This window comes from Lithobates pipiens, unplaced genomic scaffold (genome assembly GCF_037356315.1).
Source record: "Lithobates pipiens isolate NorthernLeopardFrog02 unplaced genomic scaffold, aLitPip1_a1.2 Scaffold_23, whole genome shotgun sequence".
Taxonomy (NCBI): domain Eukaryota; kingdom Metazoa; phylum Chordata; class Amphibia; order Anura; family Ranidae; genus Lithobates; species Lithobates pipiens.
The window spans coordinates 108243696-108258960 of record NW_027507785.1 but is presented as its reverse complement, the minus strand read 5'-3'; the positions used below and the strand labels follow the sequence as shown (position 1 = coordinate 108258960).

The 15265-nt window shown below is 44.5% G+C and overlaps 1 protein-coding gene across 2 annotated transcripts in view; it reads left to right on the top strand.

Annotated features, from left to right (window-relative positions):
- The first annotated feature begins 3108 nt into the window (after positions 1-3108).
- The window catches only part of EFCC1 (EF-hand and coiled-coil domain containing 1), a 222151-nt gene continuing 209994 nt past the window's right edge, over positions 3109-15265 (top strand). Inside the window, exon 1 of one of the 2 annotated variants that reach the window (XM_077452159.1) lies at positions 3109-4321. In XM_077452159.1, the coding sequence (XP_077308285.1) occupies positions 3806-4321 (516 nt within the window). In that variant the 5' untranslated portion in view covers positions 3109-3805. The remainder of the gene's footprint in view (positions 4322-15265) is intronic. The other variant, XM_077452158.1, reaches the window with a different exon arrangement.

Sequence of the window (15265 nt, the reverse complement as noted above, 5' to 3'; positions counted from 1 at the left end):
ATCGTCATTAAAATCAGTGCTCCCGCCAAAACGGACATTTTTAAAACTTATTTTTTGCATTGACCCATGTCCCCTGGGGCAGGAGCCAGGTCCCCAAACCCTTTTTAGGACAGTATCCTGCATATTAGCCGTTAAAATTAGCACTTTTAATTTCGAACGTTCGAGTCCCATAGACTTCAATGGGGTTCTAACGCTCGTACGCATTTGGGGTCCGTTCAAAAGTTCTGGTGCGAACCGAACCGGGGGGTGTTCGGCTCATCCCTAGTACTGAGGAAAAAGGTTTCTGTTCACTTTCAGTTACAACTTGTTCAAGGTCAGAGATTTTACAAGTTCTAAATCAAAGTGCTGACTGCCATAATCTCTGTCAAAAGGACTTTATTGGTGTCAGCATCCAAAGTTGTTGGGTACTAACTCTGGGAACCCCTAGATGTGGAAGGCCAAGCGGAGGTAACCAGTAAGCCCAAAAGTTAAGGCCGCCCTGCCAAGGGTTATGGCCGCTACACTGACATCATCTGTCACCGCACACCATACTGACAGCATACGTCACCGCACTCCATACTGACAGCATACGTCACCACACTCCATACTGCCAGCATACGTCACCACACTCCATACTGCCAGCATACGTCACCGCACTCCATACTGACAGCATACGTCACCACACTCCATACTGACAGCATACGTCACCACACTCCATACTGCCAGCATACGTCACCGCACTCCATACTGACAGCATACGTCACCGCACTCCATACTGACAGCATACGTCACCACACTCCATACTGCCAGCATACGTCACCGCACTCCATACTGCCAGCATATGTCACCGCACTCCATACTGCCAGCATCTGTCACCGCACTCCATACTGACGGCATCTGTCACCGCACTCCATACTGCAGGCATCTGTCACCGCACTTCATACTGACAGCATACGTCACCACACTCCATACTGCCGGCATCTGTCACCGCACTTCATACTGACAGCATACGTCACCGCACTCCATACTGCCGGCATACGTCACCGCACTCCATACTGACGGCATCTGTCACCGCACTCCATACTGACAGCATACGTCACCGCACTCCATACTGCCGGCATACGTCACCGCACTCCATACTGACGGCATCTGTCACCGCACTCCATACTGACAGCATACGTCACCGCACTCCATACTGCCGGCATCTGTCACCGCACTTCATACTGACAGCATACGTCACCACACTCCATACTGACAGCATCTGTCACCACACTCCATACTGACAGCATCTGTCACCGCATTCCATACTGACAGCATCTGTCACCGCATTCCATACTGACAGCATACGTCACCGCACTCCATACTGACAGCATCTGTCACCGCACTCCATACTGACAGCATCTGTCGCCGCACTCCATACTGACAGCATCTGTCGCTGCACTCCATACTGACAGCATACCTCACCGCACTCCATACTGACAGCATACCTCACCGCACTCCATACTGACAGCATACTTCACCAAGCTCCATTCTGACAGCATACGTCACCGCACTCCATACTGACAGCATACTTCACCGAGCTCCATACTGACAGCATACGTCACCGCACTACATACTGACAGCATACGTCACCGCTCTCCATACTGACAGCATACACCACCGCACTCCATACTGACAGCATCTATCACCGCACTCCATACTGACAGCATACAGCATACTCAGGACTGACAGTGTACATCATTGCACCGCATATTGGCAGCATGCATCACTACGCTCTATACTCATGAGTGACAGCAAACAACAGTACACGTGAACTCATGACTGGCAACATACAGCATTGCACACTATACTGACCAGTACTCTATAGTAGGGACTGTACTCCACCCTTAGATCTGACAGCACTCAGCACAACACTTCCTACTTAGGACAGCCCACAACACTTCACTCCATAGACAGAACAGAACTGACAGCACAAAGCACTGAACTTAACACTTGGGACAGAACTGCACTGCATACTCAGGACTAACACCAAACAGCACTGCACTCCATTCTTAGCAAATAACAGTATACAACTCTGCACCGTGTACACTCCATACTCATAACTAACACCATATAGAACCTCACTCCTTACTCAAGAATAACAGCAAACCGCTCTGCACTGCATTTTCTCCATATTCAGAACTGACCCCATACTGCACTCCTTGCTCAAGAAAACTAGTAAACAGCACTGCACTCCATTCTCTGCAATAGCACCATACAACACTGCACTCCATAGTCAGAAATCCATAGATCACTGCACTCTTTACTCTCAGGACTAACACCATTCTGCACTCCATCATCAAAAAATAATACTACACTGCATACTCAGGACTGACACCATAGAGCACTGCACACTATACTAAGAATGAGCTCCGGCGTGTTTGCATGCTCCACGTGCAGAGCCCGCCAGGAAGTCAACGCAGCTCTGCGCTAATCACAGGCAGTGAGACATTTCCCGATGTCTGCAGCCATGCATCGGGGCAATGTATCACTGCCTGCGAATAGCGTTGCGCCGACTTCCTGGCGGGCTTTGCACGTGGAGCATGCCTGAACTCATCCTTACTCTATACTCAGGACTGACACCCTATAGCACTGCACTCTATACTCAGGACTGATACCATAAAGCACTGCACTCTATACTCAGGACTGACACCCTACCTCACTGCACTCTATACTCAGGACTGATACCATACAGCACTGCACTCTATACTCAGGACTGACACCATGCAGCACTGCACTCTATACTCAGGACTGACACCCTACAGCACTGCACTCTATACTCAGGACTAATACCATACAGTGCTGTACTCTATACTCAGGACTGACACCCTACAGCACTGCACTCTATACTCAGGAATAATACCATACAGTGCTGTACTCTATACTCAGGACTGACACCCTACAGCACTGCACTCTATACTCAGGACTGACACCCTACAACACTGCACTCTATACTCAGGACTGACACCCTACAACACTGCACTCTATACTCAGGACTGACACCATACAGCACTGCACTCAGTTCTCAACAATAGCATTATACAACACTGCACTCCATAGTCAGGACACCATACAACACTGCACTTTATACACTCAATACTCAGGACTTACACCATACTGCGCTCCAAAGTCAGAACACTGCACTCTATACACTCCATTCTTAGGACTAACAGCACTGCACTCCATACTCAGGACTAACTCCAAACAGCCCTGCACTCCATGTTTGGGACTTACACGTCACTATACATTACTGCACTTCTTACTCAGGACTAATTACAAACAGCACAGCACTCTGTACACTCCATACCCAGGACTCATCATTCTGCTCTCCATAGTAAGAAGCCCACAGAGCACTGACTGCACCCTCTACACTCATCCCTACTCATCCCTACAGCACTGCACCCTCTACACTCATCCCTACTGATCTGTACAGCACACAGCACTTCACCCTCTACACTCATCCGCACAGCACTGCACTCGCTACACTCATCGGTACAGCACACAGCACTGCACCCTCTAAACTCACCCCTACAGCACACAGCGCTGCACCCCGTCCTCAGTTCATACAACGCTCCAGCCTCTGCAGGCGCACACAGAGCTCACATAACATAGCGGGGTGTGAAGGGGATCGCACAGCGCTAGGGGGTTGTGTGTGTCACACAGGAGTGGGAAGTTGTGTTAAACTTACAGAAGAGTGGGAAATTGGGTCGCACGAAGTTTGTGAAGACAGGAGTCGGTGCACACACTCGGCGCTCCGGATCCGGGATGTCCCGGGCTCCCGGCTGACATGGAGCCCTCCGACCCCCCGTACCTCCCCCCTCGGCCGGCCCGCCGCACTCAGTGGCTGCTCAGCGTCCTGGCTCATCACTACGGACTGGACCGCGGGACGGACAATGAGATCATAGTGCTGGCCGGCGGGCTGGACCAATACCTGCAGGAGGTTTTCCATCACCTGGATTGGAGGGGAGAGGGCACCATCTCCGGGGAAGAGTTCCGCACCCTCTGCGGGGTCCTGGACCTGGAGCCCGGCATGGATGAATGCGAGGGGCTGCTGGAGCAACTGCCGGAGCGCCTCACCTTCCGACACTTCCATGCCAAGCTCTGCGGGCACTTCAGCGCCAAAGCCGGGGCCCACCGCCTGCCCGGGGGCCAGATGAACAGGAGGGAGAGTCCGGGGATGACCATGACAGAGGAGAACCAGGAGCTAAAGAGGCTGGAGGATGAGAACCGACATCTCCGGGAACTGCTGGAGGACCTGAGGATGGCGCTGCAGAGCAGTGATGCCCGCTGCCTGGCACTGCAGGTGAGTCCGAGGATCCGCGGGGGCACTGCCTCTAAGGGAGACCAATTATTGCATAAAGGCTTCAAGTAGAGGAACCTGATCACTAACACTTCATGTATGTTTTACACTGGAAATGTTATTTCCAAAGTTGTTTTCAGTCTTTTTTGTTTTTTCTCTGCAGCTTTCATTAATATAATTCCATTGTGATCCTGCCATAAAGGCCCTTGTTGGGGCACTTCCTTTTAGGGTACAGTCAGATGGCCAAATAGCAGCATCAAGGGGAAGCCCAGGAGGAATCAGTAGATTCTTGCCAGTGGTTGTAAATGTGTGCAAGTAGATGTAGCTGTTAGCGGTGGAAACTGTCAATACAAATCTATGGTCGCCTCTGAATGCAGAAAAGGATTGGCACTCTATCAACCAGTGGCGGCCTGTAATGCAGGGTGCAGAGGCACTACCCCCCCCCCCCCCTCAATCTAGGGGGACATGGATTCCAGTGAGGTTTTTTTTTAGAAACATGGGATTAGAGCAGAGATGCTTCAAAAAAGGGTTAGCTCGGGGGGAGCAGAGCCCACCCAGTTGTGTGGCAAAAGCAAATTAATATTCACTATTGTCTTCCTTATTCTCCTCCCAGCCAATCAGGAAGTGGGTCCTGAGACCCATCACCCGATTAGATGAGAGGAGAAGCAATGTTATTGGCCATCGAGGAGGAGGGAAGAGACGCCGGGGGAGCCGCCATGAAGCACCAGGAGGTGGAGATGCCGCACGGAGGAAGCTCTGCCCGTGACCTAGATCGGGTAAGTTCGGGGCTGGAGACTGATGGGGTGGGCGTCGGGTGGATTATTTGTGGCCCCCCCCAAACAAATATACCAACGGCCGCCACTGCCATCGTACTGCCCATACAGGGCGACAATTGTTTCCTAGTTGTGCTCCTGTATTGTCACCCTGAACATGATTTGTCAGCTGCCCACCAACAAATTTGTTTTCAAGTCAAAAGCTCTATTTATTGCATGATCACATAGGGAAGCAAGACAAAAAAGAAAACATCCAGCTATCAAAAAAGTTGCCAACATCCCTAAAGTGACCAGAAAAAAAGGCAAATACCCCCCAATAGGATGGGACTTTAAAGGCAATACAATCCAAAAATTACAAATAAATACGATTTTTATTATTGAAAACAATATACAAATGTACAAAATTAAAAAAACAATACAAACTATAAAAAGCAATAACAAATTGGATAAAACTTCATCTTGTATTCCCACATGATCCAGTCGGCCCAACGTGTTTCGGGACAGAAACTTCCCTTCGTCAGGATAAAATAATGGAATGGAATCACACTGTGTAAGATCAAAAATACAGCATACCTTCGTCAGGGGAAAAAATCGAATGGAATCACACTGTGTAGGATCAAAAATAAATATTACAAATATGTATTTTTGATCTTACACAGTGTGATGCCATTCGATTATTTCCCCTGACGAAGGGACGTTTCTGACCCAAAACATGTTGGGAGGACTGGATCATGTGGGAATACAACATCAAGTTTTATACAATTTGTTATTTGGTTTTGATAGTTTGTATTGTTTTGTATATTTGTACATTTGTATATTGTTTTCAATAATAAAAATCGTATTTATTTGTCATTTTTGGATTGTGTTGCCTTTAAAGTCCCATCCTATTGGGGGGTATTTCCCTTTTTTCTGGTCACACAGGGAAGCAATGTTTTAGGACTGCTCAGGGACCCTTCATCAGACCCATCACAAGCCAATGAAGGGTCTCTGGCAGTCCCAAAATATGTCTTCTTCTACAACTCAGTTCAGTGGTTGACCTCTAGAGATCGAGTTGTTTTATTGTTCCAAGTTTGAAACAATTGTTTGATGCAGCAGGGTGGAAATGGGAACTTTTATTTTTCAATTGCTCAATCCATGCAGATGTCTCGTTCAAATCAATACAAATGGTGGATTCTCCTTCACTAATCTGCTCATCTGAAAAGTTTCATGGAAAAAGTAAACAAAGATTAAGAGTGATTATTCTTCTAAGGGCCTGTTTACACCACAATCCCCGTGTTACTGATCAAATGAGGCTTGTTTAAGACAGTCGATCGCTCCTTTAAAGGCAGAACAATAATGTATTTTAATGAGCCTAGTTTATACCATTTCGGTGCTTTTATGTGTATTTAAAGAAGCGCAGCATGCTGCATTTTTTTTCTCCTGTACCAGAACACACATGAACGAACCGCAAAAGCATATAAATTTAAGCCAGTAAAGAAAAAGCATAAATAATGCCTTTAAAAAACGCACCAAAAATGCATTACAGATGTATGCAAGCTTGCATGCAGAACTGGACACTGGGATTGTGGCATAAATGAACCCTTATACAGGTACAACTAATTAATTAATTAACTAAGAGATGAACTCCAGGGAAAGTAAAAATCCTCCTATGTGGTGGGGCTGTCCCTGTACTGCAAGGGTTAACTACTTCAGCCCCCCGAAAGGATTTACCCCCTTAATGACCGGGCCAAATTGTTGCGATACGGCACTGGTAAGCTTTAACAGACAATGGCGCAGTCATGTGACATTGTACACAAACAAAGTTTATGCCCTTTTTTTGCCCACAAATAGAGCTTTTTTTTGGTGGTATTTGATCTGCTGTTTTAATTTTTAACGCTATAAACCAAAAAAGACTGACCATTTAAAAAATAAAAACAAAAAAAATATATTTTTTACTTTTTGCTATAATAAATATAAAAAAAAATTAAAAAAATCGAATTTCTTCATCAGTTTAGGCCAATATTTATTCTTCTACATATTTTTGGTAAAAAAAAAAAATCGCAATGAGCGGATGTTCATTGGTTTGCACAAAAGTTAAAACATCTACAAAATAGGGGATATATTTATGGCATTTTTATTATACATTTTTTTTTTTTTTCTACTAGCAATGACGCTGATCATTGATTTTTATCAGATTAGATACCTTTGACACTTTTTTGGGACCAGTGACACTGATACAGCGATCAGTGCTAAAAATAGCTACTGATTACTGTATAAATGACACTGACAGGGAAAGGGGTTAACACTAGGGGGCGATTAAGTGTTCCATAGGGAGGTGTTTCTAAGGCAGCGGTCTCAAACTGGCGGCCCTCCAGCTGTTGCAGAACTACAAGTCCCATGAGGCATTGCAAGGCTGACGGTTACAAGCATGACTCCCACAGGCACAGGCATGATGGGACTTGTAGTTCTGCAACTGCTGGAGGGCTGCCAGTTTGAGACCCCTGTTCTAAGGGCACTTTCACACTGGGGTAGGCGGGCGGCGGCGGTGGGAAAGCGCTGCTATTATTAGCGGTGCTTTACTGTCGTTTTAGTGGTGCTTTTTGGCTGCTAGCGGGGCTTTGCCGGCACTTCAGCGGTGCTGCCCATTAATTTAGCGTCCTGCCAGCACACTTCTCTAGTGTGAAAGCTCTTGGCTTTTCACACTGGAGTGACAGGAGAGGCGCTTTGCAGGCCTCAGTGTGAAAGGAGCCTAACTGTAGGGGGAGTGCACTGACAGGGAGTAGAGAGAGATCACTGTTCCTGATCACTAGGAACAGAAGACGATCTCTCTCTACTCCCCTAAACAGAACGGGGATCTGTTTGGTTACATTGACAGTTTACATTGACTAGCTCTCTGTGGAGCGATCGCGGGTGGCTGTCATCGTGGCCAGCCACGTGCATCTGCTCCAGCGATGTGCGCGTACCTGCTATTACTATTAAAGTGCCCGGCGTACACCTATGGTGATTCGTGCAGCCAAGCCAACCTGCCCCAGTATAATGACATAGAGCTGGGCGATTAAAAAAAATCAGCGATTTTGAAAAAAAAAAACTCGATTCACGATTTTAATTTAGTTCTTTTTTTTGTATACACCGCGCCAGTCCTGAGGAGCTGTGGGCAGGAGTTTTTAGGTGAGGCCACGGCTTCGGCCTAGTCCACGCCATCCGGCCTTGCGGACTAGGCCGAAGCCGCGGCCTCGCCTAAAAACTCCTGCCCGCAGCACCTCAGGACCGGCGCAGTGGTGAAAAAATAAATAAAAAAAAAAACTATTTGACCTCTCAACTCAATTCAAGATTTAAATAGATTTTTTCCCCAGCCCTATAATGATGGCGGTTGGTCAGCAAGTGGTTAAATACTCATTTAAGTCTTGTGGTGCTGCCAAAAGCGGATTCTCCACATCCTCAGGTTCCCTATCGGCTGTAAGATTATTGCTGAATAGTATTTTAGAAAAAGTTTCTTCAAATGTTCTTAGTGATATGTGTGTAATCATCATAGAGGGCCAGAGTGTGTTTCTTGATGGGTTAAAGCATAGCTAAAGGAAAAAAACTTTTTTTGTTTAGTTTTAGGTTGGCCATACATTATACAATTTTCCTTTAGATTGACCAAAACCCAAATTATGAGGTTGACATGGATGTTCACTGTATTGTTCATTTAAGCAGAAGAGACACCATCTTGTTCTCAATGTTGAAATGTGTTTTGTAACCTTCACCTAACACACAGACACAACTTCTGCTAGAAGCTCTCGCTATCTTTACTCCCCCCTCCCCTCTCAAGGTTTTACTATCACAATTATTCTATTCGCTAACTTTTAATAACATATTTCTATTTGTTAGTTCTTAACCACTTCAGCTCCGGAAGGATTTACCCCCTTTTTGACTGGGCCATTTAAAAAAAAAAAATACAGTACGCGTCGTTTTAACTGACAATTGCGCGGTCGTAGGACACTGTACTCAAACAAAATTGAAGTCTTTTTTTCCCCACAAATAGAGCTTTCTTTTGGTGGTATTTGATCACCTCTGCTGTTTTTATTTTTTGCGTTTTTAAAAAAGAGCGACAATTTTGAAATAAAACAATGTTTTTTAGTTTTTGCTCTAATAAATATCCCCGAATTTAAAAAATCAAAAAACAAGGGAATAGATTTATGGCCTTTTTATTATTATTATTTTTTTACTATTAATGGCGGCAATCTGCAATTTTTATTAAGACTGCGACATTGCGGCAGACATATCGGGCACTTTTGACACTTTTTTGGGACCACTGACATTTGTACAGCGATCAGAGCTATAAATAACCACTGATTACTGTATAAATGTCACTGGCAGGGAAGGGGTAACACTAGGGGGCGATCAAGGGGTTAAATGTGTTCCCTCTGTGGGAGGGATGGGACTGCTTGGGGGAGCACACTGATCGGTGTTCCTATATACTAGGAACACACGATCTGTCTTCTCTCCCCTGTCAGAACGTGGATTTGTGTGTTTAGAGAAATCCGCGTTACTCCTCTGTCAGGAGCGATTGCGTGTGCCTGTCGGACATCGTGGCCACCAGGTATGCTCATTGGCTCCTCAGTACCGCGTTGGGCGCCCCTATACCCCTTAAAGCAGCCGCCATACAGCTACGGCGATTCGCGCAGGGGTAACATTCTGCCGGCGGGTGGTCGGCAAGCGTTTAATAACATCTCACACCGCCCATTCCTTATCTGTGTATAAAGTAACATGTAATAATACATTTTGTCAGAACGGACATTTTAAACACAGTGATTGCATCCTGTAAATCTGTTCCTGCAATTGCAGTTTACTTTTACTGTATTTATAGAGTCACAACCAGAAATTTCTATAACAAGGTCAAACATAAACGCTTTCAATTTGTATGCAATCAGGCAAGCCTTTGCACTACATAGTTGACGGTAAATCTAAAGACAATTGTATAAGAAAATTTTATAATGTATGGCCAGCCTTAGATTAGTAGTAGTGGGGAGGGATTAGAATATCTGTCAGGTTTTTATTGATGCTTGTGTACCCGCTAGGAAGAGTCACCCTCTCTACTTCTGTTGGAAATCTTCCAGTGGGGACACGAGTTGTAGTGACTTTGGTGACAATCAGAGATTCTCCTCATTTGCTTTCACTTCCTGATGAGTCTCTCCTGTAACATTGCTGGATGGAGATGGGGCCCAGGTGAGTACTAGGGGGGCTGGGAGGGCTGCTGCACACAGAAGGTTTTTATTTTAATACATAGAATGCATTAAGAAAAAAAAAACCTTCTGGTTTTAGAACCACTTTAAGTAATGATCACTCTCACCAAGTCTAGCATATGGTATGCTGAAACCTGTTTTCATCCTATAGGAAACTGTGAGGGCTGTAATATATTATTGAGTAACTCCACTTTTGTTGAGAAGAAAACAATCCACTCTGGGTGATCAATGTAAATTGCAGGGATTTAACCACTTGCCGACCAGGCTTTTTCTGGCACATCAGTATTTTTTGCTAGAAAATGACTTATAACCCCAAAACATTATATATATATATATATATATATATATATATATATATTTTTTTTTAGCAGATACCCTAGGGCAGTGATGGCGAACCTTGGCACCCCAGATGTTTTGGAACTACATTTCCCATGATGCTCATGCACTCTACAGTGTATTTGAGCATCATGGGAAATGTAGTTCCAAAACATCTGGGGTGCCAAGGTTCGCCATCACTGCCCTAGGGAATAAAATTACGATAGTTTAAATTCTTTATGACACAAGGTATTTGGCAGCAGTTTTGCAAGCACAATATTAAAATAAAAAAATACACTTTAATAAAAAAAAAAAAAAAAACAACAACTATTTACCTCAATTTTTTTTGTAATGTGAAAGATGATGTTACGCTTAGTAAAGAGATGCATAACATGTCATGCTTTAAAATTACACACGCTCGTGAAATAGCGACAGACTATGGTACTTAAAAATCTTCATAGGTTACACTTTAAATGCCTTTACAGGTTACCTGTTTAGAATTACAGAGGAGGTCTAGTGCTAGAATTATTGCTCTCGCTCTAATGTTTGTGGCGATACCTCACATATGGTGTGACTACCGTTTACATATGCATGCTCAAATTATGTATGTGTTCACTTCTGCATGCGAACACGAAGGGATGGGGACGCTTTATGTTTTTTTTTTTCTGATTTATTTGACTTTTTATTTTTACACCATCCTTTTTTAGCACTTTTATTCCTATTACAAGGAATGTAAACATCCCCTAGTAATAGAAGCAAAGATGACAGGTCCTCTTTATGGAAAAATCTGGGGTCAAAAAGACCTCAAATCTCTTATTTACCTTTTAAAAGCAAAAGATCAAAAAAACATTTATTTTGATCTTTTGCTTTAAAAACAAAACAAAAAACTATTTACTTCCAGCCTGGACCGGAAGTGAGGTCATGATGTCGACCCGGTCATCCAAGACCATAGAAGTGATCAAATAGTATCTGATTCTCTATGGAAGCAGCCGGCCTGCTGAAAAAAAAATATCCTTGCGTTATGGCTGATATCTATATCTATATATCTATATCTAACTATCTATATAATCCCAGTAAACCACTTGCAAACTGCAGCGTATATATACGTATTGCGGTGAGCATATGGTTAAACAAACGTTTCCAATTCTACCTATTTCTACTCTTAAGAAATAGTTGTTTGTCCATGTCCTTTGACTACTGATTCTAAATGGGAAGGTCTGGTTAATTATAATCACCTGGTACATTCTCAGTGTCCTGATGAGTAAAGGTGCAGGGTCTGCATGCCTTCAAAAGTAATTAATCCATTTAGGGTATCTCGCCCAAAAAAATATGTATTTTCTGGTGCAGAGGATTCCTAAAATTTGACTTGTATCTTATTGCAAAAGTCTGGTTAAATCAGTTAACCAATTACACAAGCAGGCAATGACATTTCCAGGGGGCATTTCATACACCAATGATGTAGAGGTTGCCATATTGTGATTCCACTCCCTTAAAGAGGAAGTAAACCCTCCTAAACATGTTTTGCTTAGTAGATCATACTTTTCTCAGGCAGCTGATCGCTGCCTGAGAAAGTGAACTTACTTGTGTCATTTTCGAAAAAAACGCCGTTTACATGTCCATGACGTCAGCCTCGCTTGCGCAGTATGGACGTGCGAATGCGGCGTATATTGTATTGCCGCCTTTGATCTTCCTGCCTCTCTGCCTTTTGTTAATACGAGCCATTCTCCTCATTGCGGCAGAGGAGAAGTCTCATGTTGTAAAGATATCCCTGCTCTTCCTGACACTCCCCCTTGTGACTGAAGACGTCACGCAGGGGAATGAATCATAGCAGAGGAGAGCAGAGCAGAGCGAGAGAGAGAGAAATGCTTTGTTGCCTTAGTAACGGCAACCGAGATCGAGGCTTGGTTAGGATTTCTTATGACGCTACGGCGCATGCGCGAGATTTCCGGAATGAAATCTAACTAAGGGCGGAAATGACGTCCGGAAAGGACGTCAAAACCAGACTTTGCAATGGCGCGGGCGATACCCGGAAGGGAGATATTTTTGAAAACGAAAAAAAAGGTATTTAGAGCGCTCGTTTTGAGGAATTACATAGATAGTATGAAGGCTGATGTGCAGTATTATATAAACAGTAGAAAATTGGAATTTTTTTGGTCGGGTTTACTTCCTCTTTAAGAAACTCACTCACCAAATTGAAATGCCTTGCACTCTCATGCTCGGCATCAACACTTTTAAATCCACCAGGGTTAAAAGTACTTCCGATATCCGACTGTGCACAACAGATCGGTCTCCTGTAGCCTAGACCAGGTGGAGCAATCCTCTTCTGTTGTGCATGGTTAGTTATCGGAAGTAATGTTCACCCTGGTGGGTTTAAAAGTGTTGATGCCGAGCATGAGAGTGCAAGGCATTTCAATTTGGTGAGTGAGTTTCTTAAGGGAGTGGAATCACTGTCACAAACGGTGTGGTGGAAGGAAGTTAAAGCGGAGGTCCACCCTAAAATGGACCTCCGCTCATCGGAATCCCCCCCCCCTCCGGCGCCACAATCGGCACCTTTCAGGGGGGAGGGGGGTGCAGTTACCTGGATAATCCAGGTAACTGCACCCACTTCCGGGCTAGCTCTCTGCGGAAAGGGGCGTACGTTACGCCCCTTTCCGCAAGCGCCCGCCCCCTTCAGCAAGTGCCCCGCTGCCTGCTGGGAAACACACAGCTCCCAGAGGCAGCGGGGACCGTCCGGATTGCGCCGCGTGGCTCGCGCATGCGCAGTAGGGAACCGGAAAATGAAGCCGAAAGGCTCCATTTCCTGATTCCCATACCCAAGATGGCGGCAGCACGAGCGAGCGATCGGCTTCGGGTGCCGACATCGCGGGCGCGCTGGACAGGTAAGTTTTACTATTTAAAAGTCAGCAGCTGCAGTATTTGTAGCTGCTGGCTTTTAAAAAAAAAAAAAAAAATGCGGAGTCCCGGTGGACTTCCGCTTTAATTTTGAGTATAAATCATAGAGGAGCCATCACAAGCTAATAACTTGAAGATTATCACTTTTATGGACTTTAATTGGATTTTTTTTTACTTTTTCTGTTTTTTAATTCATTTTTTTATTTTACTATTCATCATTTTTTCAGTTTATGTTGTCACTATCACATGGTGTCACTTAAATAGTTTTAGTATTTGTTTCATGGTAATATTGTGACATTAGCATCACTATTTTTTCATTTAAATATATTTAGGGTCCTTTCACAGGGGGCGGATCAGTGCTGATTTGCCCCGTGGATATCCGCTTGCTCACCGAGGATTGCCGGAGCGATCTCCACTGAGCAGGAAGATGACAGGTCCGTCTCTGCACACTGCGCAGGGATGGACCTGTCACAGCGCCGCTCTCCCCTATGGGAGATCGGGTGACGACGGACCGCAGTGTCCGTCGTCACCCGATCCGATCTGATGACAGATGGAAAAATAGCTTTTTCCTCCGTCACACTTTTTCGGATTGGAGCGGGTCAGATGTCAGTGGACTTGTCACCGCTGACATCCGACGCTCCATAGATCTCTATGGAGCATCCGTTCAGGTCCGCCTGAAAAACTGACAGACGGACCTGAACGGATCATCCGTGTGAAAGGGGCCTTAAACTTTATCACTATTTCAAGTGGCAGCTCTAGTAGAGTGTTTTTGCATGAGCGCAGTGGTGGGACATCAAGCATGGGTACGTGAGACTTGCTAACTAAAGGTTGCCATATTGCATTGAGTTTTCAGAAAATTACAGCTGTGCAGATTGAAGAGGAAAGGCGATTGTTAAGAACTTTCACTTGCAATATGGCTTATAAATGCTATATAATTTTTTCATAATATGCCCAGTTAGGATAATGAAACCACCGCTGTCATTCTGCTATAGGCCAGACAGGATGTGGTTAAAGATGTAAGCTTTCAGGACTCTTGACATTCCTTCCTCTGCTAACGGGTCCCAAAAGCTTACATCTTTAAGGCTCCCCCCGTCCATTTTTAACCCATTACCCACTTCAGCCCCGGAAAAATGTACCCCCTTCCTGACCAGAGCACTTTTTGCTGCTTTAACTGGCAATTACGCGGTCATGTGACGTGGCTCCCAAATAAAATTGATGTTTTTTTCCCTACAAATAGAGCTTTCTTTTGGTGGTATTTGATTACCTCTGCATTTTTTATTTTTTGCGCTATAAACGAAAAAAGCGACAATTTTGAAAAAAAAAACGCATTCTTTTTTACTTTTTGCTATAATAAATATCCACAAAAATATATAAAAAACATTTTTTTTCCTCAGTTTAGGCTGATACGTATTCTTCTACATATTTTTGGGGAAAAAAATCGCAATAAGCGATTATTGATTGGTTTGCGCAAAAGTTATAGCATTTACAAAATAGGGGATCGTTTTATGGCATTTTTATTAATATTTTTTTTTTTTTAAATGGCGGCGATCAGCAATTTTTATCATGACTGCGACATTATGGCGGACACATTGGACATTTTTGACAGATTTTTTTGGACCATTGTCATTTATACAGCAATCAGTGCTATACAAATGCACTGATTCCTGTGTAAATGACACTGGCAGTTAAGAGGTTAACCACTAGGTGGCAGTGTAGGGGTCAAGTGTGTCCTAAAGGCATGTTGCTAACTGTGGGGGTGTGTG